General features: G+C 32.3%; 1 protein-coding gene across 1 annotated transcript in view; it reads right to left on the bottom strand.

Annotated features, from left to right (window-relative positions):
* Positions 1-4,771: 4,771 nt before the first annotated feature.
* LOC139528404 (inositol polyphosphate 5-phosphatase K-like) overlaps positions 4,772-19,267 on the bottom strand; it is a gene marked incomplete in the record, with an annotated part of 185,125 nt that continues 170,629 nt past the window's right edge. The window contains 9 exon segments of the mRNA XM_071324381.1: positions 4,772-5,368; positions 6,586-6,768; positions 8,692-8,853; positions 11,093-11,255; positions 14,881-14,990; positions 15,755-15,866; positions 16,605-16,672; positions 17,195-17,302; positions 18,870-18,986. Coding sequence (XP_071180482.1) covers positions 5,357-5,368; positions 6,586-6,768; positions 8,692-8,853; positions 11,093-11,255; positions 14,881-14,990; positions 15,755-15,866; positions 16,605-16,672; positions 17,195-17,302; positions 18,870-18,986 — 1,035 coding nt within the window.

Consider the following 19,267-nt stretch of genomic DNA (forward strand, 5'->3'; position numbering starts at 1 on the left):
GTGGTCATCTTTTAGGCACACAATACATTTCTCCATGGTATAGATGTAGCTGAAAAGAATTAGTACACACATCATTTGTTGTTGTATATTTTAATCATTATATATATGTCATATAACATATCAATACACATTAAAATATTATTCAGAACAACAAGAATAAACAACATCGACTCTAAATCAATAAATCAATAATGTTTTCTTGTCCGTGTTATGTTTCTTTTTTCGTGTGTCTATACAATGTAATTCATTTGTCCATTTCTCAATTTATTATGAATTCTAGCACTACTGAAGATAATGAATTATTTGAAAAGTGTCAAAAAGGGTCAAGAGAAGTTGAATCAATAGGCTTAAATCGCGTCAGAGAAAACGAAAAGGACATTGAGACAAACAAGACAAACAAGACAAACTATACAAAGTACAAAACGAGCAGCTTGAACTTAAGTACAATATTTATTATAAAGCATTAAAAAAGTATACCATGTTCGATGTTTTCCCTACTTGGAAACTTTCGATTGTGTTTTATTGTAGCATATTCCGTACATTTGTTTAATTTGGAAGCTGAAATCGTCTATTTTTATTCAAACTTTCATTGTAAATTCTAGATAGTGAGAACATCATCTATATAACGGGAAGTAAAGTTAAAGGATATTGCAAACTTCTTTTCTTTCTTCCTAAGAAGTTCCTGAATGGGTTTAGCCTTGTCAGAATAAAGAAACAAATCGGCAAGAAGAAGGGCACAAAGTAGGATTTATCTCTCCCTAGGACGAGATACTTGTAGTCAGCACTTAGGTGTTGACATAAATATCAATTATATGGTAATTTTTATAAATTTCCTATTTACAAAACTTTGATTTTTTCGAAAAATAAGGATTTTCTTATCCCAGTCATAGATTACCTTAGACGTTTTTGGCACAACTTTTGGTAATTTTGTGTCCTCAATGCTCTTTACATTTGTACTTGTTTGGCTTTATAGCTATTTTGATATGAGCGTCACTGATGAGAATTATAAAGACGAAACGTGCATCTTGCGTATTAAATTACAGTCCTGGTATCTACGTCTATCTTAATCAAACTTAGTTCTGCACAAAACGTATACTTTAACTAGCTTGTAAGGAATGGATGAATACCACTGGTATATAACAGTAAGTTTCTAAGAAATAAATCGTATTGCAAATTATTTTCAAAAGTCACTCCTGTGAAGAAAACAGCAAAACTAAAAGTAATACATGTATTTCAAAGAACTTAGGTGGATAAGTTATAATCAATATATCACTATCACTTTAGAGTAATTTCTTTATGAGGCATAAACCCTTTCACAAAACTAAGGTATAGGCAAACTAGAGTAAATATCTATACTGCAGTTAACTTCTTTCTGAGTCTTCGGCATACAAATACTTGTAACTGAAATATCTTTAGTTAGTATGTGTCTGACAGTTCTTTCACTAGAATTTCATAAAACAAAAACGAAATGTTTCTGGCACAATTTTCTTTTCTTATTAATCAATTTATGTTATGGGTTGATTGTATCATGCAAAAAGAAGTAATGTATAAATTTCAATAAAATTTCACATTAATTATATATTATATTATTTTAACTAATCATAACAGCAAGAATTTACGATTTCTTACATAAGTCACAATGATTGAAACATACTTTATCTTCATATTCTTTTTCATTCTTTTAAAAGCCAATTTAAAATATAGGAATACTTTAAATTCATAGTTCAATACATTATTTTATAAAACACTCATCATGTATGTTCAGAGCAAATGTTTGAGAAACCAAAAATTATGTAAACATTGACACAAATAATTAAAATAAGCCTAAGTTATTAACCTATTTGTAATCATTAAAAGTGTTTCAATTTTGATTAACTTTTTTTTATTTTTTGGAAGATTCTAAACTCTATTCATCAGTTTCATAAAATAATAAAGTATTTACAATCAAACAATTGTTTTTTAAAGATGTAACAAAAACAGACAGAATTAAACTAGGAGGCAATATTGAACAGTATACATTTTGTTAGTTAATAGACACTAAATAAGGCTGAGTTGTTTTTATAACATACATGTACTACAACGATATTATTGACTGAAAAATCCATTTTGAGATCATTAGTGATGACATATTTGTACCTGTAACCTTCTTATTGTTTTTAATATTTTTCACTCTCAAATGTCAACATGTTATGTGAATTTTGTCAATATTGGGGGAAACATAAAGATGCCAACACAAATAATCAAAGAAAGTCCAGCAATTCATTGGCTATATCAGATTTCTTCATCCTAAAAATATAATACAGAATATAATAAAGGCCTAGTATAACATGTACATTGTCGTAGATCCCATGTTCATTATCAACAGCTGAGACTTTGTAATGTTCTTGATCGTGACATTTGCAACTTGCCATAATTTTTTAATAGACTGTTATCATATTAATAACCGACTTTTGGCAGTGGAGTTTATAATTTTTCAACAGCTATCCTACACTATGGTTGGCTATTTTTGTTTTTTTACGATCAGTGCAATTTGGGAAACAATTTGCAGTTTTCCAATAATTCATTGGTCTTGTATAGAAAACATAAAACAGTGAATTATTTCCCCAAATTGCACCCATTATGAAATTTATTTTACCTCTTTCAGTTGTTCTTGCTTGAACAAGTACTAGAATGTCCTGTCAGAGAAGGATACTTGTAGATTTTTTTTTACTCCATAGTCAATGGTCAGTTTTATGAAAATAGCCTATAGCTATTGAATAAAAGATAATTCTAACAGAGGTAGATGCTGATCTCCTCAATTTCTTCTATGTTTGTCTGTTTCAGATGATATCAGTAAGCTATAATAAGATTTACTTTTTACCAAAATTTCTTCTAAAATGTTAGTGAAGCACTTTTTCAACTTTTTTCACGATTTTGGGGGGATGAAAAGGGGGTGCATACTATACATGGTCGAATACAGTACATAATCCTTATACAAATAATAATACAATGTTCCCAAGTATTATAACAACAATTTGAAGAAATAAAAATATATAAATAAAATTCTTTAAAGTAAAAATAATTCTTTAAAACAAGCACTGACAAACTCAAAATACATAATCTCAGTCAGGTTTATAATGTACATCAAAAACAAACAAAATTTCTTCAAATCTGTTGGGATAGTACATAAACTGGGTAACAGTTAGAACACTAATTACTGTAGATTCAATTATTTTTGTGGGTATCAACTTTCATGGATTAAGGAGAGTTTATATGTTCAGTGATACTTAATTACGTGGTTTTGGCGACGTTTACATACAAGGAAATTTGTCATTTGTTGAACATTTAATTTCGTGGTTCACCTTTACCCACAAAAGCCACGAAAATTGGTCCAACCAATAAAATTGAATCCACGGTATTGTACATTACAAATGTCTTCTGTTTATATACTTGGCAGGTAATAAATGTGTTTTTTTTCATTAAATTTTTTAGGTAAAATTTATAAATACCATTCACACAAAAGTTATTTTGGAGCAATAATCAAAGAGGGGCTCTTTCTTCAAGAACCACAATTTTAAGCAAAATCAAACTTAGTCTTTCTGATTAAAATTTTAAAAAATCAATCGAAGGTGCACTCTGAGATTAGGTTATGAACATTCCTGAGAATTCCATTAATATATATAAAAATGTGAAGATGTGGTATGATTGCCAATGAAACAACTCTCCACAAGAGACCAAATGGCGCACAAATTAACAACAAAAGGTCTCTATACAACCTTCGACAATGAGTAAAACCCATACCATAAAAGGCCCCCAAATGCCAAATGTAATACTACTCAAACAATGTTCCCTAGTAACAGATATGTTGCATTCCAACATTTGAATACACAAACAAATGAATGAATTAGTGGATAAAAGGATCACTGCTAGACAAACAAATAATTTTATAAAATAAATTAAACAATAAAAAAATATAAAATCCTCTTTGATCTTTTTAAATTATGAGGTATATTAGAAAGATTGCACCGAAATATAAAAAAGAACGGCATTTAATATTATAAGATAATAAATCAATTGGATTTGACTCATGAAAAAGAACAAAGGGCACATTAAAATAAAAAACAAACATCAATGCATAACAAGACAGACATTATCATGATTATTCTACAACCCTTCCCCCATCAATAGTGCTATCAAAATTTCTTTTTGTGAAATTGTTCTGGTATCAAATTTTACAATGTCAAACACACTAAGCTGTCTGGTATTTACATTAATTATACTACTTTTTCATATTGTACAGAAGGATAATACAGGCAAATACTCTATGTCTAAATTGGGTAGTGATAAATTTTGATTTTGCTTAAATAGGCTAGAAATTTGACAACAAAATTGGTTACACTTTGGTGCTAACATTCCCGATATTTGGTTGCTTAGCTGTCTTATCAATTTGCTAATTTGATGCCTGCTGAGCTTTTGAGGGCCAATTTGTAAATACTTACTATGTAGCCAGATTTCCATATCAGGTATGAGAAAAAAAATCCTACCCAGAAAACCTCTCTGCAAATTATTCGAGTACATATGGAAATAAACAAATTGTCACTTGATACAATATTTAAAAAATTTGAGGAAAGCTTAATACTGAAATTCAGCTGATACATAAAAACTCTGCTTGAATGTTGTAAAAGGGCCTCTACCCATAATAAATAACTTCAGATAATAAAATCCCTATAAATTAAGCAATAGTTATCTATATATATATAGCTAGTATTCAATTCTCCTTCAATTATAAAAAAAAAAGTCATTGAGCAAGTTTGAGTTGCCTGATTTTGACATGGATTTGTATATATTAAAAAAATCTGACAAATATCTGATAAAAATGTAATATGTATATAAATATCAACAAGCAGCAATTAATTAAACTCTTCCTTTTAAATCAGCAGAAATTATTCTTAGATAATTTACAGGTGCCTGATTTCCTAGCATACAAAAAACATATCTTGAATATACCAATCAACACAATAGTGACATAATAGGTTTACACGCAACATAAGTACAAATCAACTTAATATAAATGGCTGAACTCTCTTGCCATAGTACATACACTTTATAGGTTATTAAAGATAAGACTTTTAAAATCTATAAATTCTCAGATCCTTAGGATATGACAACCAAAAAATATTTATGGCACTAGTGGACTATGTACAGGACAATTTATAGAAGATTGCATAAATCAGATACTGATTTACTGATTTATAAAAATATTCAAAACATATCCATTTACATGATGAATTATTATGTTCTGGATTATGGAAGTTGTTATGTATCATGTGTATATCATTGTCTTTATAGGCACCAATCTACTGTGAAATCAGAATCTTCATTTCACAACCTGAAAATACAGAAAATATGTTTAAACCATAAGTATGTTAAGGATGTACACCTCTGAGGAGACAAAAATTTCTAGAATTAAACTTTTCTTCTAAACCTGATTTTTGGGTCTATATATGACTGTAGAAAAATAATTGGTGAAGAAAAAATCATTTGGTGGTGCGCTTCTTTTTTTTGCTACGGCCCTCTGAAAGTACCCAATTTTGATGATTTTTCCTATTTTCATTAATTTTTACCCATTTTTGGGCTCTTATCATGAAAAAAATCACAGTTCCACGATTAAACTTTTTTTCATACACCAATCTACTGTGAAATCATTTCACAACCTGAAAATACAGAAAATATTTTCATATCTGAAGAATGTTAAGCGAATACATCCAGTATTTTAAGACAAACCTAAACATACATGTTTTACCTAAAGGAAAAATAAGAAATCGATAACAAAGTTTCATTGTTTTAACCACAGGCAAACATTTTGGAGAAATTAGTTAAAGCATGTAAAACAAAAATATTTTTTTTAAATGCAAATGCATTTATCAAAATGATAAAGTAAAATAAAAACATTTCCATTTTGTCTGACAATCCACATCAAAACAAGTTTGAGGCTAAAAATATTGTCTCTGGATAATTACCTGCTTGATATGGTATAGGCCATGTATCAACATGGACTTCTTTTGTAGCTATGCTGTGTCATTAGTTTTACGAATATTTTTATGATTTTTTTTTTTTGGACATATCTGTACTGGTTTTTATTCCAATAATAAAGAAAGGGACGGTTAAAAACTAAAATAAATTAATGCAAAAACCTCATCTTATTTCATAAATTTTTTTTGGGTATTAAATGAGATTTGTATAGTTTCTTAAATAATCTAATAGGCTAGTGGTGGATTCGAGCCGACCTACAATATTGCCACACTTGTCTAATGATGATAGTTGTATCTTGACCTCAAGATGTTGCTTTCGCTTGTAATTTTTTTAGTTTTTTGTCTAACTATGTGTACCTATCTGCTTATATATATCTATGTTCAGCCTAAGTGGCCAGGTGGTCTAGAGCAATGGACATAATGCAGCTTGTCTCTGTATACCCAATAGCATGAGTTTGAATCCTGATGAAGAAAGAAAAAAAATTTGCTACATATATATAACCCTCCCTCCACTTCATTCCTGCTCAGGACAAATATACATTTGTCAACTTAAAACACATAACTATGAACTAACCTGAAATACTTCACTGATACCTAGCAATGTATCTTTTTTTTCACTGATATATAATAATCTGTATTTTCCAGGATCTAATGATAAGTTATGGAATGTTACAAATGAGCAGCCATCTTTGTTCATTTTTGCTCCCTGAATTATATACACATAAGCGATCTGGTCTCGTATACTTCTGAAATTTTCCTGCATAAATAAAAAAATATTGCAGTACTAAAAGTTATATTTTAAACACTTTTTTACCCTTAAAAAAATAGAAGTACTAGAATTTTTATAAAAAGCTTTTTTCCTTAAAATAAAATATAAGTACTTTAAGTTATTTATAAAATGCTTTTTTCTTTAAAATAAAATAGTATACATGGGATGAAAACTATTTCCTTGATGTAAATTTCCTGTCATTTGATAAGATATTATGTCATTATAACCATTTTAGACACATGGAGATCACTAACAAATGCATGCCAATATGTTTACAGAGAGATAAATTGAAAGACAGCAAATTAACAGATGGGTGTAAGATTATATACTTTCCTTAAAATTTTCATTAAAGAGATAGTTCTCTAAATAAAAAGATTATTGTACGATTTGATATTTTTCTGGAAATTTTCAATATAGAAATAAAAGTAAAGAACTTCAATTTGAAATACATAGATTGTGTAAAAAACATACTTTATCCATTTGTTTCACAAATAAAAAATCAGATATTACCAAAAGAAAATATTTATTGTCTTAAATTGTAAATAAATTGGTTGGTCTAGATTTTCACCAAATCATGGTTTGGGGCTATTTTAACTATCACAATCCAACAAAAGTGACAAATAATAAAAAACTTGTTTAGTCTACGCATCCATCTTGTTAAATTGGCAGGTTTAATATTCTAGTCTGGATTCCTTACAATGGATAAAAGACTACTCCAATCAGCCATAACTAAAGGCTGTTGGTGAAATCAACATTCAATAGTCATCTTACCCCTCATCCTCTTAATATTTATATACCTACTTTATACAATCCTATCCAATCCCATTTATCAGGGAAGTATTCTAAGTTAGGACTAATATCAAATGTATACCTACTTTATACAATCCTATCCAATCCCATTTATCAGGGAGGTATTCTAAGTTAGGACTAATATCAAATGTATACCTACTTTATACAATCCTATCCAATCCCATTTATCAGGGAGGTATTCTAAGTTAGGACTAATATCAAATGTATACCTACTTTATACAATCCTATCCAATCCCATTTATCAGGGAGGTATTCTAAGTTAGGACTAATATCAAATGTATACCTACTTTATACAATCCTATCCAATCCCATTTATCAGGGAGGTATTCTAAGTTAGGACTAATATCAAATGTATACCTACTTTATACAATCCTATCCAATCCCATTTATCAGGGAGGTATTCTAAGTTAGGACTAATATCAAATGTATACCTACTTTATACAATCCTATCCAATCCCATTTATCAGGGAAGTATTCTAAGTTAGGACTAATATCAAATGTATACCTACTTTATACAATCCTATCCAATCCCATTTATCAGGGAGGTATTCTAAGTTAGGACTAATATCAAATGTATACCTACTTTATACAATCCTATCCAATCCCATTTATCAGGGAAGTATTCTAAGTTAGGACTAATATCAAATGTATACCTACTTTATACAATCCTATCCAATCCCATTTATCAGGGAGGTATTCTAAGTTAGGACTAATATCAAATGTATACCTACTTTATACAATCCTATCCAATCCCATTTATCAGGGAGGTATTCTAAGTTAGGACTAATATCAAATGTATACCTACTTTATACAATCCTATCCAATCCCATTTATCAGGGAGGTATTCTAAGTTAGGACTAATATCAAATGTATACCTACTTTATACAATCCTATCCAATCCCATTTATCAGGGAGGTATTCTAAGTTAGGACTAATATCAAATGTATACCTACTTTATACAATCCTATCCAATCCCATTTATCAGGGAGGTATTCTAAGTTAGGACTAATATCAAATGTATACCTACTTTATACAATCCTATCCAATCCCATTTATCAGGGAGGTATTCTAAGTTAGGACTAATATCAAATTTATACCTACTTTATACAATCCTATCCAATCCCATTTATCAGGGAGGTATTCTAAGTTAGGACTAATATCAAATTTATAATGAACATCTTCCTCTTGATCACTGGTCCATTTTGTAGAAGACTTTATATGTAGGAATCTGACTGGTAATGGGATGGGAGGAGATGAGTATATCTGAAATAACAAACATTGTACTGTGATTACACATCTAGTCATCTTTGTAATATTTCAGATTTCAAATGTTACTGGAAGTAATACCTCTTGACAAATAGAAGCCGGTTTTTAACTTTTACCACTGAGATATGTCTACCCTTTTTAGCTCACCTGGCCCAAAGGGCCAAGTGAGCTTTTCCCATCACTTTGCGTCCGGTGTCTGGCGTCGTCCGTCATCATCCTGCGTCCGTCGTCGTTAACTTTTACAAAAATCTTCTCCTCTGAAACTACTGGGCCAAATTTAATCAAACTTGGCCACAATCATCATTGGGGTATCTAGTTTAAAAAATGTGTCCGGTGACTCAGCCAACCAACCAAGATGGCCGCCATGGCTAAAAATAGAACATAGGGGTAAAATACAGTTTTTGGCTTATAACTCAAAAACCAAAGCATTTAGAGCAAATCTGACATGGGGGTAAAATCGTTTATCAGGTCAAGATTTATCTGCCCTGAAATTTTCAGATGAATCGGACAACTCGCTGTTGGGTTGCTGCCCCTGAATTGGTAATTTTATGGAAATTTTGCTGTTTTTGGTTATTATCTTGAATATTATTATAGATAGAGATAAACTGTGAACAGCAATAATGTTAAGCAAAGTAAGATTTACATATACGTCAACATGACCGAAATGGTCAGTTGACCCCTTAAGGAGTTATTGCCCTTTATGGTCAATTTTTAACCATTTTTCGTAAATCTTAGTAATCTTTTTCAAAAATCTTCTCCTCTGAAACTACTGGGCTAAATTAATTAAATAAAGTTTTGGGCTTATAACTCAAAAATAGAGATAAACTGTAAACAGCAATAATGTACAGCAAAGTAAGACCTAAAAATAAGTCAACATGACCAAAATGGTCAATTGACCCCCTAAGGAGTTATTGTCCTTTATAGTCAATTTTTAACAATTTTCATAAAATTTGTAAATTTTTACAAACATTTTCCACTGAAACTACTGGGCTAAGATCATTATAGATAGAGATAATTGTAAGCAGCAAGAATGTTCAGTAAAGTAAGATGTACAAACACATCACCATCACCAAAACACAATTTTTTCATGAATCCATCTGCTTCCTTTGTTTAATATTCACATATACCAAGGTGAGCGACACAGGCTCTTTAGAGCCTCTATGCAAATATTCAAAGTTAATGAACCATGACTGAGGTACATGACTAAACAATCTCCATTTTGTTGATGACGTTATATGTAGAAATCTGACTGGTAATGAGATGGGCGGAGATGAGTATATCTGAAATAACAAACATTGTACTGTGATTACACATATATAAATATGTGTAGCATTCCACAGCATTCCCTATGGGATTGAAAGTTACTCCTCACCAATAGAAGCCAGTAAAAATGGTATGGAATTGCCTAAAAATATTTGCCCACCAAAAACTTTAAACATACAAACATAATTATTACACATTGTTTTATTTTTCCAATGGAAACCATTATGAATTGTGACGTCATTCTCACAGTATCTAAAATTAATACCTCAGAAAGAAAAATTCTCATTTCTAGAGAAGTTTTTTCAAAGCAGAATAACCTGGTTTTATTGGAAGACTCTTGCACCATGGAAAAGTAAGCTCATGAACAGTAACTGTAACTTAACAATTTTCATGATTCAAACCAATACAGTAAGTATTATATTTCATTGTTTTATGGTAGTAATACTTTGTTTTCAATTAACCAATGAAGGTTTATGGGGTATAATGAAGAAACAAAAACTATAGAAAACTTTAATGCACTCTGAAAATGAATTTTGATCAATAGCAGTGGTTGGTTCAGAATTTTCAAAAACATCGCTAATAAATGAGCTCATTATAGATACAGGGATTAAATTTTGTATTTACTTTGGATGTGTGTTTCGTCTACAAAAGACTCATCAGTGACCCTTGAATCCAAAAAAGTTAAAAAGGCCAAAGTATGAAGTTGAAGATCATTGAGGACAAAAATTCCTAAAAGTTTTGCCAAATACAGCTAAGTTAATCTATTCCTGAGGTAGAAAAGCCTTAGTATTTCAAAATTTCAAGAGAAACAAACCAACAAAATGTAAAGTATGTAAAATGAGTGGTTTGCGGACAGTGGTGGCAGTAAAAAATAAATATAAAGAAATAAGCATTTGGCAATAAAGCCACATTCCCATATTCTAGATTATTGCCATTTTTCCTTTCCAGATTTAAAAAAGAGTGTGTAACTAACCTGAATTTCAAACAAAGATGACACTGGTTTATGATCACTAAGTTTATATGACATGTGTGACTCGTATGATAACTGTTTAACATCTAATTCTATATTCTCAAATGAATCTTCATGAACATGCCACAGGATCCTATCACAGTATGCTGGTAATCTCTTTTTGGCACTGTAATAAAAAGACAATGTGTTATATGTAGTGGTACATGCCACAGGATCCTATCACAGTATGCTGGTATTCTCTTTTTGGCACTGTAATATAAAGACAATGTGTTATATGTAGTGGTACATGCCACAGGATCCTATCACAGTATGCTGGTATTCTCTTTTTGGCACTGTAATATAAAGACAATGTGTTATAATGTAGTGGTACATGCCACATGATCCTATCACAGTATGCTGGTAATCTCTTTTTGGCACTGTAATATAAAGACAATGTGTTATATGTAGTGGTACATGCCACAGGATCCTATCACAGTATGCTGGTATTCTCTTTTTGGCACTGTAATATAAAGACAATATATTATAATGTAGTGGTACATGCCACATGATCCTATCACAGTATGCTGGTAATCTCTTTTTGGCACTGTAATATAAAGACAATGTGTTATAATGTAGTGGTACATGCCACAGGATCCTATCACAGTATGCTGGTATTCTCTTTTTGGCACTGTAATAAAAAGACAATGTGTTATATGTAGTGGTACATGCCACAGGATCCTATCACAGTATGCTGGTATTCTCTTTTTGGCACTGTAATATAAAGACAATGTGTTATATGTAGTGGTACATGCCACAGGATCCTATCACAGTATGCTGGTAATCTCTTTTTGGCACTGTAATAAAAAGACAATGTGTTATATGTAGTGGTACATGCCACAGGATCCTATCACAGTATGCTGGTAATCTCTTTTTGGCACTGTAATATAAAGACAGTGTGTTATAATGTAGTGGTACATGCCACAGGATCCTATCACAGTATGCTGGTATTCTCTTTTTGGCACTGTAATATAAAGACAATGTGTTATATGTAGTGGTACATGCCACAGGATTCTATCACAGTATGCTGGTAATCTCTTTTTGGCACTGTAATATAAAGACAATATATTATAATGTAGTGGTACATGCCACAGGATCCTATCCCAGTATGATGGTAATCTCTTTTTGGCACTGTAATATAAAGACAATATATTATAATGTAGTGGTACATGCCACAGGATTCTATCACAGTATGCTGGTAATCTCTTTTTGGCACTGTAATATAAAGACAATGTGTTATATGTAGTGGTACATGCCACAGGATCCTATCACAGTATGCTGGTATTCTCTTTTTGGCACTGTAATAAAAAGACAATGTGTTATATGTAGTGGCACATGCCACAGGATCCTATCACAGTATGCTGGTAATCTCTTTTTGGCACTGTAATAAAAAGACAATGTGTTATATGTAGTGGTACATGCCACAGGATCCTATCACAGTATGCTGGTAATCTCTTTTTGGCACTGTAATATAAAGACAATATATTATAATGTAGTGGTACATGCCACAGGATTCTATCACAGTATGCTGGTAATCTCTTTTTGGCACTGTAATATAAAGACAATGTGTTATATGTAGTGGTACATGCCACAGGATCCTATCACAGTATGCTGGTATTCTCTTTTTGGCACTGTAATAAAAAGACAATGTGTTATATGTAGTGGCACATGCCACAGGATCCTATCACAGTATGCTGGTAATCTCTTTTTGGCACTGTAATAAAAAGACAATGTGTTATATGTAGTGGTACATGCCACAGGATCCTATCACAGTATGCTGGTAATCTCTTTTTGGCACTGTAATATAAAGACAATGTGTTATATGTAGTGGTACATGCCACAGGATCCTATCACAGTATGCTGGTAATCTCTTTTTGGCACTGTAATATAAAGACAATGTGTTATATGTAGTGGTACATGCCACAGGATCCTATCACAGTATGCTGGTATTCTCTTTTTGGCACTGTAATATAAAGACAATGTGTTATAATGTAGTGGTACATGCCACAGGATCCTATCACAGTATGCTGGTATTCTCTTTTTGGCACTGTAATATAAAGACAATGTGTTATAATGTAGTGGTACATGCCACAGGATCCTATCACAGTATGCTGGTATTCTCTTTTTGGCACTGTAATATAAAGACAATGTGTTATATGTAGTGGTACATGCCACATGATCCTATCACAGTATGCTGGTAATCTCTTTTTGGCACTGTAATATAAAGACAATGTGTTATAATGTAGTGGTACATGCCACAGGATTCTATCACAGTATGCTGGTAATCTCTTTTTGGCACTGTAATATAAAGACAATGTGTTATAATGTAGTGGTACATGCCACAGGATTCTATCACAGTATGCTGGTAATCTCTTTTTGGCACTGTAATATAAAGACAATGTGTTATATGTAGTGGTACATGCCACAGGATCCTATCACAGTATGCTGGTAATCTCTTTTTGGCACTGTAATAAAAAGACAATGTGTTATATGTAGTGGTACATGCCACAGGATCCTATCACAGTATGCTGGTAATCTCTTTTTGGCACTGTAATATAAAGACAATGTGTTATATGTAGTGGTACATGCCACAGGATCCTATCACAGTATGCTGGTAATCTCTTTTTGGCACTGTAATATAAAGACAATGTGTTATATGTAGTGGTACATGCCACAGGATCCTATCACAGTATGCTGGTATTCTCTTTTTGGCACTGTAATATAAAGACAGTGCATTCAAACCTGCTTAAGAGACAACCAGTATTAAGCAAAAACCTGTGTCAAAAGACCATGAAATTTAGACCATCTGTAGCAGATTTCATATAAAAGGAACCTGTGTTAAAAGACCACCTGTCTTAAGAGACTACATTTTTACTCCGCCGTAGGGGGTCTCTTAAAACAGGTTTGACTGTATATTAAAATGTAGTAGTGCATGCCACAGATGTCTATCATTTTACATAGATATTGTATGTCACCCTTACAATGTATATACCAAGACTCAATTTTTTCATTTGAAGACATCTAAATGTCTATCAGTTGATCTATAACATATTATTTTTCTGCATATTGGCAAGAGGTATGGACATAAAATCTGAAGGGCAACTCAATAGTTCACTAGGTAATAAATAAAGGAGGAAATGTTTCTGAGGACATAAGTGCCCCAGCTCAAGCTTTGAAATTTTAAAGTTATAAAGGGACATAACTTTAGAACCGTAGATGATTCACTAACAAACTCTTTATGTTCTATGCATAGCTGTACATGTGGAGATTCATAAAATTTGGATGAGTAAAATGTCAGTTACAGTGCTGAAACAAAAAATAATTCAGATGGAAAGACAGAAAGAAGAAGAAGGGAAGTACAGACGGTCACAATTACTGCCTGTAATCACCTTCAGCATGACAATTACAATAAAATGTGTATAGAAATTGTTAGACTCGGACTTTTCAAAGTATTCACTAAAGTGGAATTAAAGTCTTATATAATTGTAAGCATGTTTTATTTTATCACCTTGCACTTTCATGACTTGGCTGTTTTTTTACAGCAGTTTGTCAAAATCTCTGACCATCTGAACAACTTGTTTAGAATTTTAAATAAACTGCAATAAGAGGAGAGCAACACTAACAGTCAAGTCACAATAAAACCTATTAGTATATTTTGTTGAACAAAATTGTACATAATTGTTGACCATTTTGATTATTGGAATACCTGAAAACTTTTATTATCTCTATCCAACAGCCTGAATACATATAATTACCTTGTATCATATTTATCTGTTCCAGGATCAAATTTGTAAGTCGGCGGAAATGTTATTTGACCTTCTAAAAAGTCTACAAATATCAGATCTTCTTCCATACATTTCAGTAGCTAGAAAGATTTAAGTTTATCATAATCAATATATCGCCTTACAGTGAAACTTCAAACCTGCTACTAAAAATACCTCTGTATGCTAGATTTTCTCTCTAGGTTCAAGACCTGTTGGTGGCTAGGGTTGTTTTCTGCTCATTGGTCAGGGTTGTCTCTTTGACACATTCCCCCTTGTTTACATTCTCAATTTTTATAAAGGCAACTCTTTTAAGCAGTTAGCTGTCTTGTTAATTCACCAAGCGCTTGCCTTGCAGTAGTAATAGACACCAAACTGATATGTACTGATAGTTATGCAACTTTATATTAAATATCAATGATCTATCACAAGTTGTTTTAATTAAACTGTCTTCAAACTGACTGGGATTTGCTCATTGTTGAAGGCCATAAGTCGACCTATGCTTGTGACTTTCGGTGTCATTTGATCTCTTTTGGAGAGTTGTCTTATTGGTAGTCATACCACATCTTCTTTTTTATATTCTGCAGAAAAAATAACAATTGTTGATGTCTCCATCACCAGGCAAGCAACACCTATGTCTTTCATTCTATGACATACGTCTATGGAGAGACAAGGACCTTCAGTCAAATCAAAAATATGTTTTTAAATAGTATACCATTTTAATTACACATTTGTTGAAACACAAGGTAAAAAAAATCAATTATGTCTAAATTCAATGAAACACAGAATGTAAGTTTTTTAAATTTGTTTTTAAATAGCTGCAGACTTTTAATTAACTGAGAATACTGATTAACTACTGTATAATAACCTGATCATACTCCATTAATGCTTTATATTCCCCATATCTGATAGCTCTCTCTACATAAGTACTTGTTACTTTCTGTAGTCTGAAGTTTAAGTCTCCCATAAAAAATATGTAGCTGAAAAAAACCCATATATCACGTAATGAAAACTTTTATCAATAACTTAAATGTCATTACTAAATGTACAGTACCATAATCATGGTTATTTAAGGGAAACTTATGAAACATATATAATATTACTTTGCCCATAATATAATTTGTAGATAGAACCTTACAGATGTGTTTTCACTGCACTATTGAATCATAATTAATATAAGGAAAAAGTTCTGCTAAAATAAGTGCTAAAGGTTGAGTTAGGGGTGATGTTTTGCTCTCAAAAATCCAATTAGGTTCTGATAGGTTTTACTGTATTATGATATACATACGGGTATTCACCCTGCTGCATTTTTGCACCTGTCCCAAGTCAGGAGCCTCTGGTCTTTGTTAGTCTTGTATGATTTTTTAAATTAAGTTTCTTTTATATATTTCGGAGTTGGGTATGGCATCCATTATCATTGAACTAGTACACATTTTTGTTTTGGGGCCAGCTGAAGAAGGCCTCCCGTTGCAGGATTTTCTCACTGTATTGAAGAACCATTGGTGGCCTTCGGCTGTTGTCTGCTCTTTGGTCGGGTTGTTGTCTCTTTGACACATTCATCATTTCTCAATTTTATCTGACTGGTGAAGGTGTAAAAAACATAGATTGAAGGTTTCTCAAAATTATGAACTTCATGACCGTTTAGTTTAATGGGTTCTTTTTTTCTAACGCAATATAACAGATACAACAGACATGACAGACTTGACACACTGACTTACTCATGGTCAAGAATATGGTCCACATCTTTGTCCCTGAATTTCTGTGTCCTCAAAATTGTATGAAAATCCTAAAAATTAGAATTAAAAACATGTTGATTTATTATGAGAAGCACCAGCCTATTAACATAACCACATTATTCTGTACCTGTTTGACAGTAACGTTCAGTGAAACAGATTGGCTGAAATATCTGATTCCAATTTTTTTTAAATGATCTATGCCGTTAGCTAGAGTTGACTCCACTTTTGTCAAAGCTCATGTTATTCAATTTCATTGATGAGAATAAAAATCGAAAATTCTCACAAATATAGCAAGCTTTTTTTTATTAATTAAAACTTTCCTGACCTTCAAAAGACATTATACACTTTGAGCATACAGTTGACAATATCCATCCAATTTTGGATGTAAAAGTTTATTGAGTCATTGTGTGATCAGAATTAGGCTTCATAATTTTGTTGTAGAAATAAATACATAGGTTACTTATTTTTAAAATTAAATAACACTGATATAAATTGATAATGAATTTTGGCATATTTTCCAGAAATACAAATAAAATACATTCTTAATTCACTTTTTCTAGTACCTATTATACCTCTATTCTTTCCCGGACATTATCCATATGTGCTGCCAGATGAGCATTGACAATAATCATATTTACACCATTGACATCAAATCTTACACTCACTGCACCTTTGTTTCCCTACAAATAAATAGATGTGTAGTAAATATACAATATAAGATCAATGAAAGAAAAATATAAACTTTTTTGTATGAGGCTGAGAAACCAAACAGTTTTGTGCTGAGTACAAAATAGTTTATATTTTTATGACATTGACCTAATATTGTTTTTATACTGCAACTTATTTAAAACAAATACATTGATAGCTTTTTAAAAAGTAACACAATTGTCAAACCTATTTTCATCCCTTAATGAACCTCTGATTGTGGAGAAAGTGTTCCATGATGAAATTAACATTATACAAAATATAGCTATGTTGCTATATTTAGGAAATAAACACAACTAGTTGCAGTATAAAACGTTGTACACATATTATACACTTGTACAATGTATAAAATGTACAACTCCTGAGCAACAATTTGTTAACCCACTTGAAGATAAAATTGAGAATGGAAATTGGAAAAATGTTAAAGAGACAACAACCTGACCAAAGAGCAGACAACAGCCGAAGGCCACCAATGGGTTTTCAAAGCAGTAAAAAAATCCTGCACCAGGAGGTGGTCCTCAGCTTACCCCCAAATAAAATATTGTACTAGTTCAGTGAAAATTTAATTAATTGATTTAGCACATGTTTATGTGTACAATCTTAATTGAAACAATGGAGATGGATATATCCGATAAAACCATCATTATTCTATTTTTGATACGTGATCATTTTTCTTAACTGACACTGTTAATAGAGCAACACTGTATTAATATCAAATCCATTCACGATAACATGAACCTATATATGTACCTACCCACCACCCTCCCATTCCTGCTCTCGATATCTCTGATTCTATATGTACCTACCCACCACCCTCCCATTCCTGCTCTCGATATCTCTGATTCTATGTGTACCTACCCACCACCCCCCCCATTCCTGCTCTCGATATCTCTGATTCTATATATGTACCTACCCACCACCCTCCCATTCCTGCCCTCGATATCTCTGATTCTATGTGTACCTACCCACCATCCACCCATTCCTGCTCTTGATATCTCTGATTCTATGTGTACCTACCCACCACCCCCCCCATTCCTGCTCTCGATATCTCTGATTCTATATATGTACCTACCCACCACCCTCCCATTCCTGCCCTCGATATCTCTGATTCTATGTGTACCTACCCACCATCCACCCATTCCTGCTCTTGATATCTCTGATTCTATGTGTACCTACCCACCACCCCCCCATTCCTGCTCTTGATATCTCTGATTCTATGTGTACCTACCCACCACCCTCCCATTCCTGCTCTTGATATCTCTGATTCTATGTGTACCTACCCACCACCCCCCCATTCCTGCTCTCGATATCTCTGATTCTATGTGTACCTACCCACCACCCCCCCATTCCTGCTCTTGATATCTCTGATTCTATGTGTACCTACCCACCACCCCCCCATTCCTGCTCTTGATATCTCTGATTCTATGTGTACCTACCCACCACCCTCCCATTCCTGCTCTTGATATCTCTGATTCTATGTGTACCTACCCACCACCCCCCCATTCCTGCTCTCGATATCTCTGATTCTATATATGTACCTACCCACCACCCTCCCATTCCTGCCCTCGATATCTCTGATTGTATATGTGTGAAGCTCAGTATGTCTTCCCTCTTTACGAAGACTACCAGCAAAATAGCTTGCATCCTTACAGATTTCAACTGCAGAAAAAAAATATAAATACATATTAATGTCTTCATTTGGGAAAGGTTTGTTCTGTTCATGAATAGTCAGGATGCCTTCAAATCAACAAAATTTTTAAATGTCAATTATCAAAAAATCTGATTAACTCGAAGAAGAATATTGCATATTATATTAAATATGTAACATAAACTTGATTTTGATTTTCATCAAGTACTCAACTGTAAAAACTGTAACATCATCCAATAGATAACTTTTGTTTTGTTGATTGGTAAATTGGTTATTCATTACAGTAGTTGCT

Source organism: Mytilus edulis, chromosome 6, assembly GCF_963676685.1.
Source record: "Mytilus edulis chromosome 6, xbMytEdul2.2, whole genome shotgun sequence".
NCBI lineage: Eukaryota > Metazoa > Mollusca > Bivalvia > Mytilida > Mytilidae > Mytilus > Mytilus edulis.